This window comes from Rhineura floridana, chromosome 11 (assembly GCF_030035675.1).
Source record: "Rhineura floridana isolate rRhiFlo1 chromosome 11, rRhiFlo1.hap2, whole genome shotgun sequence".
Classification (NCBI taxonomy): Eukaryota; Metazoa; Chordata; class Lepidosauria; order Squamata; family Rhineuridae; genus Rhineura; species Rhineura floridana.
In genome coordinates this window covers 41,571,820-41,587,162 of record NC_084490.1, presented here as the reverse complement: position 1 = coordinate 41,587,162, position 15,343 = coordinate 41,571,820, and the positions used below count along the sequence as shown (strand labels likewise).

The 15,343-nt window shown below is 45.5% G+C and overlaps 1 protein-coding gene across 1 annotated transcript; it reads left to right on the top strand.

Moving 5' to 3' along the window:
• The first annotated feature begins 201 nt into the window (after window positions 1-201).
• LOC133366339 (uncharacterized) lies at window positions 202-9,831 on the top strand. Its single transcript, XM_061589352.1, has 5 exons — window positions 202-222; window positions 2,247-2,281; window positions 6,710-6,769; window positions 8,364-8,565; window positions 9,301-9,831. Exons 3-5 carry the CDS (start codon window positions 6,759-6,761, stop codon window positions 9,469-9,471), a joined length of 384 nt encoding a protein of 127 aa, XP_061445336.1. The 5' UTR covers window positions 202-222; window positions 2,247-2,281; window positions 6,710-6,758; the 3' UTR covers window positions 9,472-9,831.
• The last annotated feature ends 5,512 nt before the right edge of the window (window positions 9,832-15,343 follow it).

Genomic DNA, 15,343 nt, shown 5'->3' with positions numbered 1-15,343 from the left:
CTGAGTAGACATTATTGGATTGCAGCCTAAGAAAACCAGGAAAGCTTTCTTACCTTCTTTTCAAGCTCCACAGCCCACTCTTAGGCTGCAATTCCAACAACATTTAACTGGAAGGAAGCCCTTCTGAATTCAGCAGGGCTAAGCAGACATTAGGACAGACACAGTTAGGCTCTTTTTCAGAGCCTTCCTCCCCCCAGCATTGCCTCCCTTCTGCTGCTACAGGTCAGTAAGCTCCACCCCTCCTCCCATGCCTGAAACTCAGGACAGGTGGGGCAGCTCCTTAGCAACCGTCCTGGTACTCCTCTTCCCCATCAGTAGTGCAGCTGAGCAGAACAGACTCTGTTGCTGTAGAGCTGGCGGGGCTTGCCTGCACCGCCGCCCGCTGATTCCCTCCTGTGCTGCTGGCCTGTGCTTATCCCAGGAGGGCCCCTTGGGGCCCTGTGTGAGATCCTGAGCCCTCAGGCCAGTGCCCTACCTGGCCATGTGCTACCGCTGGGCCTGAAACTAGATCCCACAAACCTGAAGTCTGCCCACCTCTGAAATACAGGTGTGGTTTTCAGTTTTTTTTTCTTTGGAAGCTGATTGGGGGTTCATTGGTGAAACGTTCAGAAGTGGCAGATGAGATTATAGGAAACAATCCTGTACCAAGTGTCAGACTGTTTTTTTCCATCTAGTTCAGTGCTGCCTACTCTGATTGGTAGCAATGGGACAGAAATTCACCTCGGTTCACAGTTTAATGCGAACTCCTCTAATTTGCACCTTCCAGACCAATATGCAAACAGAAACACAGCTATCCTTTGAAATCTGCACCTCTCCAAATTTTGTGGTGCAGTTTGCCAGCCCCCCCCCCAAAAAAATGAGTGCCAGAATGCATATGTTAAGGAAAGGTGTGCGCAGTGCAAAACTGCGTTATGTTAGGGGAAATGATTTGCCTTTTAGGCAAAATTATGTAGAAAATTGTGTATATTAGAAGAAATGTGCATGGAAATCCATGTGAACCTTTGTCTAGAGTTGTTTTTAAATCACAAACTGATGCAGAAATGAGGCAAACTGAACTTAAGCTTGGACAAATGAGGGACTTAAGAGAAACCAAGTTTGACAGATTCTTCCCTCCTTGCAGACCGGTAGCACCTCTCTAGGGTCAGAGGCAAGAAGTCTTTTCCACCAGCTGTTACCTTTTTAAACTGGAGATACCAGGGCTAGAGGCTGGGGCCCTCTGCATGCAAACTGTGTGCTCTGCCATTCAGCTACAGCTCCCTAAAAGATGACTTGCCCACCAGTACAGATCTTCCTCCTCAGCTCATGACCAGAAGGGAACATTGGATGGTTCTAGATGATATTGAGGCCACCATTCCTATAAATCAGACTTGGGGAACTTGCAACCCTCCAGATGCTGCTGGTCTGCACCTCCCTTCATCCCTGGCCGTTGGCCATGCTGGCTGTGGTTTATGGGAGCTGCAAGGCCATAGGCTCCCCCTCCTTGGCATACATGGTTTTCCTCCCATATTTTATCATCGCAACAACATTATGGGGTAGGTTACGCTGAGACTGTGACTAGCCCAGGAGAACTTCATGGCTGAGTGAGGATTTGAACCTGGTTCTACCCAGCAGAATCCAACACTCTAAGCACGACATCACCCTGGTGTCTTACTTGCATTTAGTCAAACCAACTCCCACTGAGACTCTTTGATACACAAAGTATTCCCAGACTCCCCGTCACATTGTCCTCTTAGCTGCTTACAATACTGCAGGAAATGTCGCAAAGGCTTTCAGCTCTTGTTTTGGAAGGCATGAGGAGTGGTTTCTGAGCATGCCCACTGACTATAGGTACTTTATTAATACAAGGGGGAAATTCATTAACAGGTGCTTTGCCATTCAACCACTCCTGTTCCTTGTGTCCCACCTAAAGGGTGGGATGACCAAGCAGGGGAATGTAACTAGCGCATATTTCTGACTAATAGTCCAGTAGCCATTCCATCAGGCTCCAGCAGAGGGAAAGAAGGGAAGCGGGGCTACGCTGTTGGCTTGCTGAGAGACCAGCTTCATTTGAATCCGCCTCTCTCTGAACTGTTTCCATTTTAGCTGGTTAAGAACTTTGTAACTTGTCATGTCCTTTAGTTTGTAAGTCTGAGGACTGCCTTTTTAAAAAATAAAACTGATCTGTAACCTGCTCTGGCAGCCTTTTCAGGTTCAAATAATAAATATTCTTTCTCAGTCACTCACTTTCAATCTCACTCTCTTCCTAGGTTTCATCATTCAATGACAAATGTTGGAACCAGCTGTAAGTTGCAAAACAGTTTCTTTCTTGGGCCTGTTCTCCAATACTGATCTGTTCAGAAGGTGCTAAGATGGGTAACTGACTCAGACCTTGAATGGATGAGCATCCAACCTAAGCACTGAAAAACTGGGTAGATAAACAAATTATTATGGTGTAGTATAAGACAATGGAAGTGGGAGGAACCAAGTGAAAATGGTATGTATGGTAGAAAACTAGGGATGAGAGGAATCACCCACATTTCATTCCTTTATTGAAATTTTGCATTTAAACACTCACCTGATAGGCACAGGTATAGGGAACAGCATGCTGGCAAGTGCTTGAAATTCCATGTTGGTGAGCGAGCAGGTGAGTGTGCTCAGACCAGAATCCAAGCAGGCTGCTGGAGCGTGGAAGCCCCCATCCTCTCTGCTCAGCATAGAAATGCACCTGGCTCTGGCAGCCCCCAGCAGGCTAATATTTTATAAATTTTATTTTTGCATATTAGTAACTTTGGGCGTTTATGTACAAGGCTCCCTTGTTTTGCTCTTCTCTGTGTTCTGCCTCCTGGGAGAATCTCTAAAAGTAATTTCAGAAATGGAGCATGCCCAGTTTGCCACAACTTGGAATGCCTGCAGTGGATATGCATGCTTTCTTCCTCAATATAACTGATCTGCACAAGCGCATTGATAAAGCACTGCAAAGAAAGGCAAATTTTGATGTAGTCGCATCTGTGAGTTCATCAAGGTTCTTTCTGTGCAGGCCATCGCTAATGCACATATACATTGTGCATACTATACGTTGATAAGAAAGAAAGAAAGAAAGAAAGAAAGAAAGAAAGAAAGAAAGAAAGAAAGAAAGAAAGAAAGAAAGAAAGAAAGAACAGTACATGAAATCACATCAAGTTTGCTTTTTTTTGCACAGTTTATCATTGTGCACAGATGCATTACTAAGATAGCAGGGGCAGAAGCTAAAAATGAGATTAAAAATATTTGTAGGTTGTATCCAGATCCCAGACATGGGTCATTCCTTTGCTGTTTGATCCTTAATTGGAGATGCAAGGAACTGTACCCTAGGACCTTTTGCATGCGTAGCATGTGCTTCACCTAAGGGCAGCTGGTGGTTCCATGTCAGTGGAAGGACCTATTAGAATGGTCCGCCCCAGGCGCCTGATGGATCCAAAAGGATTCCTAACTGCGCTTGGGGAATTGGAACCTGCTGAAGGCCGCCTGGTCGAAACCCTGGTGAGGGAGTGGAATGATGGGATCACCAGGGCATTAGACCAGGTGGCTCCGAAACGTCCTCTCCCCCTGAATAGAACTCAGTTAGCACCATGGTATACACCACGGTTGCATTCGCTGAGACAGGAGGTGAGACGACTAGAACGCCGCTCCGAAGATGTCTGGACACAGGTTAGAGCAGCAGTAGCTGCCTACCAAGTGGCAATAAGGGCAGGAAAGAAGGCTTTTTTTGCTGCCTCTATTGCGTCCGCGGAGTGCTGTCCCAGGAGGCTGTTCCAGGTGGTCCGAAGCCTGGTAGGTCCAGTTGCTCAGGAACCCTTGGAACAGTCAAAGGCCTCCTGTGACATATTGGCAAAGCACTTCGCCGATAAAATCGAACACTTACAGAGCTCGATCCCATGCGCCGTGGACACAGTAAGTGAACCAGAGTCGGCCAGTTGCAAGCCGGTAAATTGGGATCGGTTTCAGCTTCTCCCTTCTGAGGATGTGGACAAGGTGCTCTCAACTGTGAAGCCTACCACATGCCTGAATGATCCTTGCCCATCGTGGCTCCTTGTGAGCTGCAAAGAGAAATTGGGCACGGGGATTAAAGCGGTGGTAAACGCATCCTTGCAAGAGGGTGTGATGCCATCAGCTTTCAAGGAGGCAATTGTAAAGCCCATCTTGAAGAAGTCCTCCTTGGATCCCCAAGTTTTTAATAACTTTTGCCCAATTTCGAATCTTGCATTCTTGGGCAAGGTCATCGAGCGAGTGGTGGCCAACCAGTTGTCAGCACACTTGGATGAAATGGATTACTTGGATCCATACCAATCGGGCTTCAGGACTGGTCACGGAACCGAAACAGCCTTGGTCGCTCTGGTAGATGATATGAGGAGGGCATTAGATAGGGGAGAATTCACCTTTCTTGTCCTCCTCGATCTCTCAGCGGCTTTTGATACTGTCGACCACAGTATCCTTTTACATCGCCTGGAGGGATTGGGAATTGGAGGTACTGTATTGCAGTGGTTCCGTTCCTTTCTCTCCGATAGGTACCAACAGGTAGCATTGGGGGAGGAGGTTTCAGACCCTTGGCCTCTAAATTGTGGTGGGCCACAGGGTTCTATCCTCTCTCCCATGCTATTTAACATTTATATAAAGCCGCTGGGGACAATCATTAGGAGATTTGGGCTGCAGTGTCACCAATATGCAGATGACACTCAGCTCTATCTCTCATTTAAATCTTCACCAGAGTCGGCTGTGGAGACCTTGTCCAAGTGCCTGGAATCCGTGACTGGATGGATGGGAAGGAACAGGCTGAAGTTGAACCCCGATAAGACCGAGGTGCTGCTCGTGGGGGACAAGAGAAGGTTGGGAGATGTTGACCTGAAGTTCAATGGGGTGAGTCTACCCCTGAAGGACCAGGTCTGTAGCCTTGGGGTTGTACTTGATTCCAGGCTGTCTATGGAGGCTCAGATTTCGGCAGTGAGCCGGGCAGCCTGGTATCAACTACACCTCATACGAAGGCTACAACCCTACCTTCCTGCTCATCAGCTCCCACTGGTAGTACATGCCCTGGTCACCTCTCGATTGGATTACTGTAACGCGCTCTATGTGGGGTTACCCTTGAAAACGGTCCGGAAACTACAACTTATACAAAACGCGGTGGCTTGATTACTTATGAATAGTCGCCGCCGGGATCACATCACACCTGTGTTGTTCGATCTACACTGGCTTCCAGTTGTTTTCCGGGCCCAATTCAAGGTGTTGGTATTAACCTTTAAATCCCTATACAGTTTCGGCCCAGTTTATCTAAAGGAGCGCCTGCAACGCCACCAATTATGCCACCCGACACGATCAGCCACACAGGGCCTTCTCTCAATCCCGCCGACAAAAACAGCTAGATTGGCGGGAACTAGAGAGAGGGCATTCTCAGTGGTGGCCCCCACTCTTTGGAACTCCCTCCCACAAGATCTACAGCACGCCTCTTCCCTAAATGCATTTTGCAAAGCCTTAAAGACCTGGCTCTTTCAACAGGCCTTTGGGACTTCCGGGGAGGGTTCACTGTTATGATTAAATGCCTCGTACCCTGCATTATTATTACTTGCTGCTGCACTGTTTTACTTGTATTACTTGTATTATTGTATTTTACTGTATTGTATTTTAATTCTTTGTATGTACGTTGCCTAGAGTGGCCATTGGCCAGATAGGCGACATATAAATTAAATATTATTATTATTATTATTATTATTATTATTATTATTATTATTATTATTATTATTATTATTATTATTATTATTATTATTAGTGGGGCAGTGGAGTCCACTCCAGGTTTTAGTCTGAGCTTTCAAGGATTAAAACCTGGAGCAGATTCCACTGCCCCACTGACATGGAGCCATCAGCTGCCACAGGCTTTGGCACTGAGTGACAGCCCTTCCCCTGAAGGTAATAGTCCTCCTCTGCCATCCTCCCTAGGGCAGAGCTTAGGAAGGTGCAGTCCACCAAGTCAGACCACTGCTGTATCTGCCTCAGTGTTACCAACACTCACTGGCAGCATCTCGTCAGGGTTTCAGACAGGGGTCTTTCCCATCCCTACCTGGAGATGCCAGGGATTGAACCTGGGGCTTTTTGCATGTAGCACTACGTGCTCTATCACTAAGCTATCATCATCATCAACAACAACAACAACATTAACCTGCCCTACACCCAAAGGTTCCAGAGTGGAGTACAGCAATTTTAAAATACAGCATAAGGCAAATCCAGGAGCGGCTGACGTGGAGGGGTGGTGGTCTGCACCTGGTCTCTTGACTCTAGCATTGCTGTGGCTTACCGGAAGGGAGGGGAAAAGTGGGGGAGGTTGACACTGTGTGGCGGCACTCGTAGGAGCACTGGATTGGCTTCATTGGTGCATCTGTACAGCACCTCAACCTGTCTCACTCCTCTCCTCTCCCTTCTCATAAGGGAGCAGTGCATGTGCTGGGAGGCCAGGTGCACACTGTTGCCCCACCCTGCCAGCTGCTCCTGGGCAAATCCAAATGGATGAACAGAAAGGTGAAGGTGCCACAGTGACAGGTGTCCATGGTTTTTGCAGGTGGTGATACAGGGGAAATAATGTGCTGTGCAATGGAATGGACCGTGCAGCAGACTTTGCCTGGCTTCTATAGAGCTCTGTCAGCAGAAGTGATAGGTGTGAAAGAAAGCATCTTCTTTGAAATGTTTGTCTCTCTTCTTCTCCAAGGTGTGTCAATGGTCACTGCGTCTGTGCACCGCAACAGGAAGGACTGCCCATGTGGTCCATGTATGTATTGGGCAAGTGGGGTCTTTTCTCCCCAGCTAGTGAACTCTGTGGTCATCACTGCTCAGGTAGATGTTTGTGAATTGGCCAGACAATGCTTTGGTTTGTTCATGCCAGTGCTGAAGAGGAGACAGGCCAATGATCAGACTGATTGATTCCATTTATATACCATCAGCGGTGGGGAAGTGTAGGGCCAGGGACAGATGTGGCCCTCCAGGCCTCTCTATCTGGCCCCTGGGACTTTTCCCAGGCCATACCTTGTTCCCAGCCACACCTCCTCTGTCCAAGTCCCACCCCTCACCAGCCATGCTTCACACTCTCCTTGAGTGTTTTTGCCTGGCTAGAATGCATCCTTGAAGTCTGATCATGCCTCTTGCTTGCCTGGGTGGAACATAAAGAAGGGTGTGTGAGTGTGCATAGAAACTGGCCTACTGTACAAAGGTAAAAATCACATTGGTTGTTCCACCCACTTCTGCATCTGGCCCCATCCATCACTGGCATGCGGCCCTGCAAGTTGCCTAGAAGGAAATCCCAGCCTCCAAGAGGTCTTCTGTATCTTGAAAAGTTGTGCAGAGGGGGAGGGAGAATTCCACCTTGTGGTTTTTCCCATTACCGTCTTGCAAGAACACCTGCACTTGGCTGACTTTCTCTTCTCCTAAAGATACAGGATCAGTCTCAGGTCATGAACCTGGCAACCCTAATCCATACCCATGCAGGGTGACAGAAAAAGTGCCAAATTTTAAAATGGCTGAATTCGAGCAATGGCTGCAGCGAAAGAATTGATTGACTGATTGATTGCATTTATATACTGCCCCACAGCCGAAGCTCTCTGGGTGGTTTACAATAATTAAAAACATTAAAAACAAATATACAAATTTAAAAACACATATTTAAAAAGCAACTTAAAAACACATGCTAAAATGCCTGGGAGAAGAGGAAAGTCTTGACCTGGCACCGAAAAGATAACAGAATTAGGTGTGGACTTAAGGCAGAAACACACTCACAGTTCTACCAGTTCCAGCCCATCTCCACCTCTCTCTTCTGAAAACGGGGACACATGATGCTAGTCAACCAGTTTTGGCTGTAAAACCTGGTGGGAACAGCTTAAGTGCATTAAAAAAAAACAAAAAAACAGCTTCTGAGAGATTTTGCAACTAATTGGCAGATCAATCCATTTTCCCTCCAGGTGTGGCTAATAGAAACAACTTTCTTCTGTCAGCTAGCGTGTTTATAGCCTTAGAGTACACTCCTGATTCTTCCTTTGCAGCTCGAATTGTTTGTTTAACATTTCTGCACCTGATGTAATCCCTACCTCTGAGACCTGGTGGGCCTAATAGGGCTTGCCAGAGGTTCCCCACCCTGGGGCTGAAGACTGCAGCCTTAATCTCCATTTGAGGCAGGCAGAAACAATGCCCTGAATTGCTCTTTGCCCCTGATGGTGACTAGTAAAAAGACAGCGAGAGAAAGCAATTATTGGTGCTGGATTTTGGTTATTATGCATTACCAGCATGGTCAAAAATAAAGGATTCTTCATAGGGTTTGGGATATCCAGGAGCTGGACTTAGGTTATGCCTCTCCTTTATTTGTCTCCCCTCAGACCTGTCATCTTTTTCTGTGTTTTAACGATTGGCTGTGCCTGCTTCACAATGCTGTGTAAATGGTGCTGCAAAGCTTGCAGGGAAGAGGATGTTGTCAACAATCCACAAGAGCCAATAAGAGGCCCTCCCATTCCACCTCCAGCCTTTGCCCCACCTACGCCTTCAGCGAACCAGTTCAGGGATCCTCCACCCTACAATGAGGTAAGAACAGCTAGCGTACCTCGAGGGAACTGAAAGAGATTTACAGCCTTACCCCTGATTGAGGAGTTTGTGTCACTTCATTCCTGGTGCAGACGTTAAGAAAATCAGGAGAGAAATGTTCATTAGAACCACATTCTTAATTTTAGGATAACTCTATCCTTTACAAATGTCTAGATATAATATGAACATAAAAGAAAGCTGTCTTATACTGAACCCGACAGACCTTCGGTTAATCTTGTTGGATAAATTTGGCAAAGTCAGCACACTCGACTTGGAAGGTGGCTGTACAGGCAAGAGTCTTTTCCGCCACCAGCTATCTGGTTCTTTTAACTGGAGATACCAGGGATTGAACTTGGGACTTCTGCAGCCAGAGCATGCGTTCTATCTCTGGTCCTTCTCAATTGAAACTCCATTCTACAGAGTCAAAAGGCCATCTTCTTCTAAGAATCTTCTTTCTAACCTCTAGACCGGTGTTCTTCAAACAGAGGTCCCCAGAAGTTGTTGGACTATAACTCCTATCATCCTTCGCCAGCTTCACCAATAGTGAGAATTGATGGGAGTTGTAGTCCAATAACTGAAGAACTCCAAGGCTGAAGAATGCTGTTCTGGACAATCTCTTTCCCTGTTCATTCTTGATGATTGGATAGGGCAAATATGTGTGCTGAAGATTCTGAGGGGTGTGTGTGTGTGTATGCGCGTGTGCATGTGTGACACATTTCATATCATTATCTCCAGGTCGCTTGGAAGCCGTACCTTTACCCACCCCCCGTGGGCCAGCCACCTGCTTATGACAATATCGCTATGGTGGATCTTTCATTTGTGGACATTTCCCAACCTCCTGCATCGGTGCCCAAGGTCACATCTGAAGAGCTTTATGTTTCTGCTACTACTATGCCAGAACACTGAGGAGAACATAAAACCAATGGATGGATCCATCAAGCCTGGCATTTCCTTTGGAAGAGTGGGCTGTGAAGTGTCCTCACAAGCAAGGCATATAGACAATGGCCTTTCCCTCCCTCTAACATTTGCCTCTGGACATAAAGGTTCCATTTAGGCATTGTGCCTCATCATTGTTGACAGACCTATCCCTTCTTACTTTGCCTAACCCTGTTTAAAAGCCATCTAAGCTTGTGGCTCTCTTCACATTTTGTGGGAGTTATTTCTATGACTTAAACAGTTATTAACTAATTAATTGTAGCTATTTCCATAAGTCAAATGTGGGGGACCTTTGGCCTTCCAGATGTTGTTGAACTACAACTCTCAGCATCTGTGGCCAGTGGCCATGCTTGCTGAGGCTGATGGCAGTTGTAGTTCAGCAACCCACATGTGCCATAAATTATGTGTTGTATGAAGAAGTACTTTCTTTGATTTATTTTGAACATTCAAAGGAAAGTGTGCCCATATTTGGTGCCTTCATGCTGCTGTCCATTTTAATGTTACAAACCTCAGTCAGTCAGTCCCCCCCCCCCTTTTAATTATCTCATTTTATCAGCTGAAAAGCTCCTGGCTTTTAAGTTGCAAGACGTACAGTAGTAAATTGCAGGATGTACAGTGGCTAGCCTCTCCATGAACTCTGCATATGATCAGACTAATAGCTGCCTGCAGTACACAGGCCTGATATTTGGTCCTGGGACTTCCAGGTCAAAGGCTGTGACTGCCAAGCAGGCTTGACTTGTGATACTGCCCAATTTATAAATTAAAGCATTGGGGAAATATAGAGAATGTTCTTTAGTACATTGATAGATCGATTGATCACACCTTTCCTTCAGGGAGCTCAGGGTGGTGTGCATAGGACTCTCTCCTTACCTCCCCATTTTGTTCTCCCAATAACCTTGTGGTGTGGATTAGTCTGAGAGATAGTGACTTGCCCAAGGTCCCCCAGTGGGTTTCTTAGCCAAGTGGGGATTTGAACCTAGGTCTCTGTGGCATAGTGGTTAGAGTGTTGGACTATGGCTTGGGAGACCAGGGTTTGAATCCCCACATAGCCATGAAGCTCACTGGGTGACCTTGGGCCAGTCACTGCCTCTCAGCCTCAGAGGAAGGCAATGGTACACCACCTCTGAATACCTCTTACCATGAAAACCCTATTCATAGGGTCAACATGTCGGGATTGACTTGGAGGCAGTCCATTCAATTTCCTCCCGGATCCTAGTTCAACACTCTAACCATTACACTATACTACCTTGAAGCCATAGCCGCCTCAAGAACCCCTCCAGGAGAATCAATGGCTCTTTGCCTGTGTTCATAAGTTTCTGAGAAATCCACTTCATATATCAACCTCCCTTTAGCAGCACCAACAAATACATTGGCCACGAGCTGTTCCATCATGCAAGGCATTGAACTTATGAACTCTAAACATGGCAGGACTTAGATTGAGAAAGTGGTATGACGTGAAACTGACAGCTAGAAGATGTTCATATAGATTCCCAAGAATAAATAAATAAATAAATAAGAAGTAACTCTGATTGGAACTAAATCTATGAAACTTCACCTCCTCGTTCCTTCCCTTTTCCAAGTGTCTGATTCTTAGTATAGTTGTATGCTTCTGAAGAGTTATGTAGGCATATCACCTTCTTTGTGGTTTCTGAAGCAAAGCTACTGTCAGTTATAGATAGGGAATCAATACACACATTGTTCAGCTTCCAGATCAATTCTGGTGAACAAAAGAAGAGGCCTGCTTGATCTGAGAAAAGGCCTATCTAATCCAACATCCTGTTTCTTACAGTGGCCAATCAGATGCCCCCACAAGCAGGCACAAGGGCAATAGCCCTTTCCTGTTGTTGCTCCTCAGTGAGTATAAATTAGCACATGCACATTTGATGCAAATCTGTGTCTTGCTTGTGATGCAGTTCTTTTTAAAAAGATTATTTATTGCTGTTATACACTGTACACACTATACACATATATATATATATATATATAAACATTATAGCAAAATTGTATAATATAAATTTGAACTTCTGTGTAAATATGATCTTTCATGTCTGTTCAGAAATTTTGCTGTCTGTCCATTTACTTCCAAACTTACCCCTCCCCTCCCTTCAGTGTTTAATATAATATTATAAATTTTGTTAGTAATCCTTTCTAATCCACTGTACTATTTAAAAAAAAATTAAGTTAGACCGGTGCTCTTATTCCTTCCTTTTTTTATTCTGACTTATGCAGCTGCTTGACTGAAGGTATTTATGCCATTTCTTTTTTTTTCTTTTTTGGCAATACACAAGAGGCAAACCTAATGGACTTAGGCACCCTTAGCAAGGCTGCAGGATGGTGCTGTTAAAGGACAAAGCAAATCCCTTACTTCTTCTGATCCAGCAGTCCTAATAGTCCCTTTTCCAATTGAACTTACTTATTTAACCCTCAAATGTCCATTTTAAAACTTGAGTATTTGAAGCGTCTTAATTTCCCGCCCAAGCATCTGTTCTGAATGAATGCAGTTAACGAAAACCATCTGACCCCTGCACAACCCTCCCTTTCTCCCAATCAGAACACGTGACAATGTTCAGCCAGCTTATCTCTCATGGCTTCATTCTCCATAGGCAGTGGCGTCACTAGGGGGGTGCAGGGGGTGCGGACTGCACCAGGTGACACCATCAGCAGGGGGTGACACCCAGCTTTAATTTAAAAAAAAATTAAGTTTCTAGGTGGTCCAGTTGTCAAGATATACATAAAAACGTCAAACGCCCCCCCAGTGGTGTCACTAGGGGGGTGCGGGAGGTGTGGACCACAACAGGTGACACCATCAGAGGGGGGTGATTCTCAGCTTTAATTTTAAAAAAAAAGTAAGTTTCTAGGTGGTCCGGTTCTCGAGATATACATAAAAACGTCAGCCGCCCTGGTTAAATCTTTTTTTAAACTATTGTATAGCACTTTGTAGCTTTAACCCCGCCCATTCAGGATTGCAGCCAATCAGTGAAGTGTTTGTTTGACCTGTGGCAGTGTCTAGTAAACCTCATTGCAAGGCCAGAAAATGTGCTTATGGAAGGGGTGTGCAATTAGTGCCCCCCCCAAGTGTGGAGGCTTGGACTAACATTGTGTTATGGAAAACCAAAGTCTGTGTGAAAGTATATATTTGGAAATGCCATCAGTGTAATCCTAAACACACTTAATAACTAATATCGAACTTGCATGTCACAAAATATATTACGGTCATGTCCATAAGCACCAGGAGGGAAGTCGCCCAGAGGATCTTAGTCCCTCTGCTTTTTTGGGAGCAGGGTCCCTATGTCTCCAAGCATCCTACAGTCAGCATGAAAAGGGAATGTGTTAGCCACTGAGAAGAGTCTTCTAATAGGCTTCCTTGCCTTTTCTGCAGACTGGAGCCAATCAGAGTGAAAGGAGGTGAGTCAGCCACTGAGAAGACTCTTCTCAGTGGCTAACGCTCTCCACTTTCATGCTGATTGGCTCCTAGAGATGTTTGTTGTTGTGAGAGAATGCATTAACAAAGATCGCATTCTTAATCCAGGAGCAAAAAAGGGTGTACGTGGCTGTAACTATCATGAAGGGACCCTGCAGCTCTGAATTTTCTACTAAACAACTGATAAATACCTATGTAACTTTGTGTCTGGAGACTTATTATTAAGAATCACTTTCCATAATTGTAAGGAGGTGTGTCCACACGCATGCATCCCAGGCACCTCAATGAGGGGAGAGAGCAGCATAGGGACATAAGCAGGTGTCTTATTCCAGGGGTTCCCAAACCTTTCTTCTACATAGACCACTTGAAAATTGCTGAGGGTCTGAAAGTATCTGAAAATTTACTATGGGCATATGCAAGATAATTAACTCCCATTAGTAATAAGAGCAAGAATTTGAGCTGTGCGTATGATATTGTAATTTAAAGGTGTAATTTTAATTTTGCTAGTTGTTTATGTCACTACTATTGCCATTACATTCAGTGATAAATGGGAATTACGATTTACGAGTAACATTAGTACAAAAAACATTACTAAGGATTCTGTATGGTCTGATACGGGAGGAGGTCCATGGGGGTGACACCATGAGTTACCGCACCAGGTGACACCAACCCTAGTGACGCCACTGTCCATAGGCTCTGCACCTAGAGGCAGAGACACTGCCTTTTACACAGTGTTATTCCAGTGTTCCATCTAGCTCAGTAGTGGCTGCACCAACTGGCAGCAGCTCTCCAGGGTTTCCAACAGGACACTTTCTCAGCCCTTCCCATAGATCCCAAGGATCGAAACCAGGATATTTTGCATGCAAAGCATATGCAATGGCCCCTTCTTCAAAGTTTGGCTGGCACCTCTCCCAACAGCAGCTCCCACCCTCCCCAGGCTCACTTCCCATCTCCTGTGTTTTCAGCTGCACTGAATTCTTGGGCCTGCTCTCTGGGTCTGCCACATTTGCTTTCGCTCAGAGGCCTTTTCTTCCTGCCTTCACAGCCAGCATTCGTTGCTCTTTGGACTGTGGAACTGGAAACAACCCATCGTTAACCACATTTGGCTAGTTTCCAAGAGGACTCTGTGGCTGGCACCTGATACTGCCATGCTGGAAAACCAGTGTCGTTCCTGGTAGACAAATGTCACGACGGTGCTTCATGACTGACTAAAGTCTGACCACTGTTGTCCACGCACTGGTAACCTCTAGGCTAGATTACTGTAATGCGCTCTATGTGGTCTACCCTTGAGGTTGGTCTGGAAGCTGCAGCTAGTGCAAAATGCAGCGGCGAGACTGCTCACTGGGGCAGGGTATCGCCAACATGTCACCCTGCTGCTGAAACAACTGCACTGGCTGCCCAATCGCTACCAGGCCAAGTTCAAGGTTCTAGTTTTGGTGTACAAAGCCCTATACAGCTCTGGGCCAGGATACCTGAAAGACCGTCTTACCCATTATATACCCAGCCGATCCCTGCGCTCTACAGGTGAGGGCCTTCTGCAGATACCATCATATCAGGAGGTTCGTTCTGTACAACATAGGAAACAGACCTTTAGTGTGGCGGCACCTACCTTGTGGAATTCCCTCCCCTTAAATATTAGGCAGGCGCCATCTCTGCTATCTTTTCGGCGCCTTTTGAAGACTTTCCTCTTCCAACATGCCTTTTAAGTTGAGACATATCCCAGTCTGCGTCTGTGTCAGAACTGCTTTTAATATGTCTTTTAATATGTCTTTAACCCCTTCTTAAAAAGATGTTTTTAAAGTTTTTTTTAAATGTTTTTAATGTTGTTTTGTTTTAATGTATTTTAAGGTCTTTTTATGACATTTTAAAGTGTTTTTAGTGTTTCTGTTTGCCGCCCTGGGCTCCTGCTGGAAGGAAGGGCAGGTTATAAATAAAATAATAAATAAATAAATAAAGTGTGTGATCCAGAACCTCAATTTGTGTGTGTTTGTATGTGTGCATATGTGGGATGTCTGCTGAGCTTATACATATATCAGAAGACAAACTAAAGTCTTAATAATACAAGGTTTCAACCTCATAAATTGAAGGCAGACCTGACATTAGTACTTGGCATCTGAGGAAGTTACTGAGTCCCTAATTCTTCAACTGGGCCCACCAGTACCAATGCTGATACTTGCCCTTGATTCTTCATGCTGGGAGGTTAGGTTGGTGACTCTCCATTTTAACTTCCCACAATTTCCTAGAGGGACACTGTGACAGGTGTTCCAGGGCATCATGGAAAGTTAAAATGGCAGCTGCCAGCATCATGGGAAATTAAAATGGCAAGCTGCCAGCCACTGTTGGAGTGCTGCTGCTGCCACCACAGCCAGGTAAGCCTGGGGGGCACATCAATGTAAGAGGGGTGTGTGATGTTCCTGTATT

Excerpts from the sequence above, each read along its gene's own strand:
- LOC133366339 (XM_061589352.1), top strand. Across the intron at positions 8,566-9,300 it reads ATCCTCCACCCTACAATGAG|GTCGCTTGGAAGCCGTACCT; the intron begins GTAAGAACAGCT and ends CATTATCTCCAG.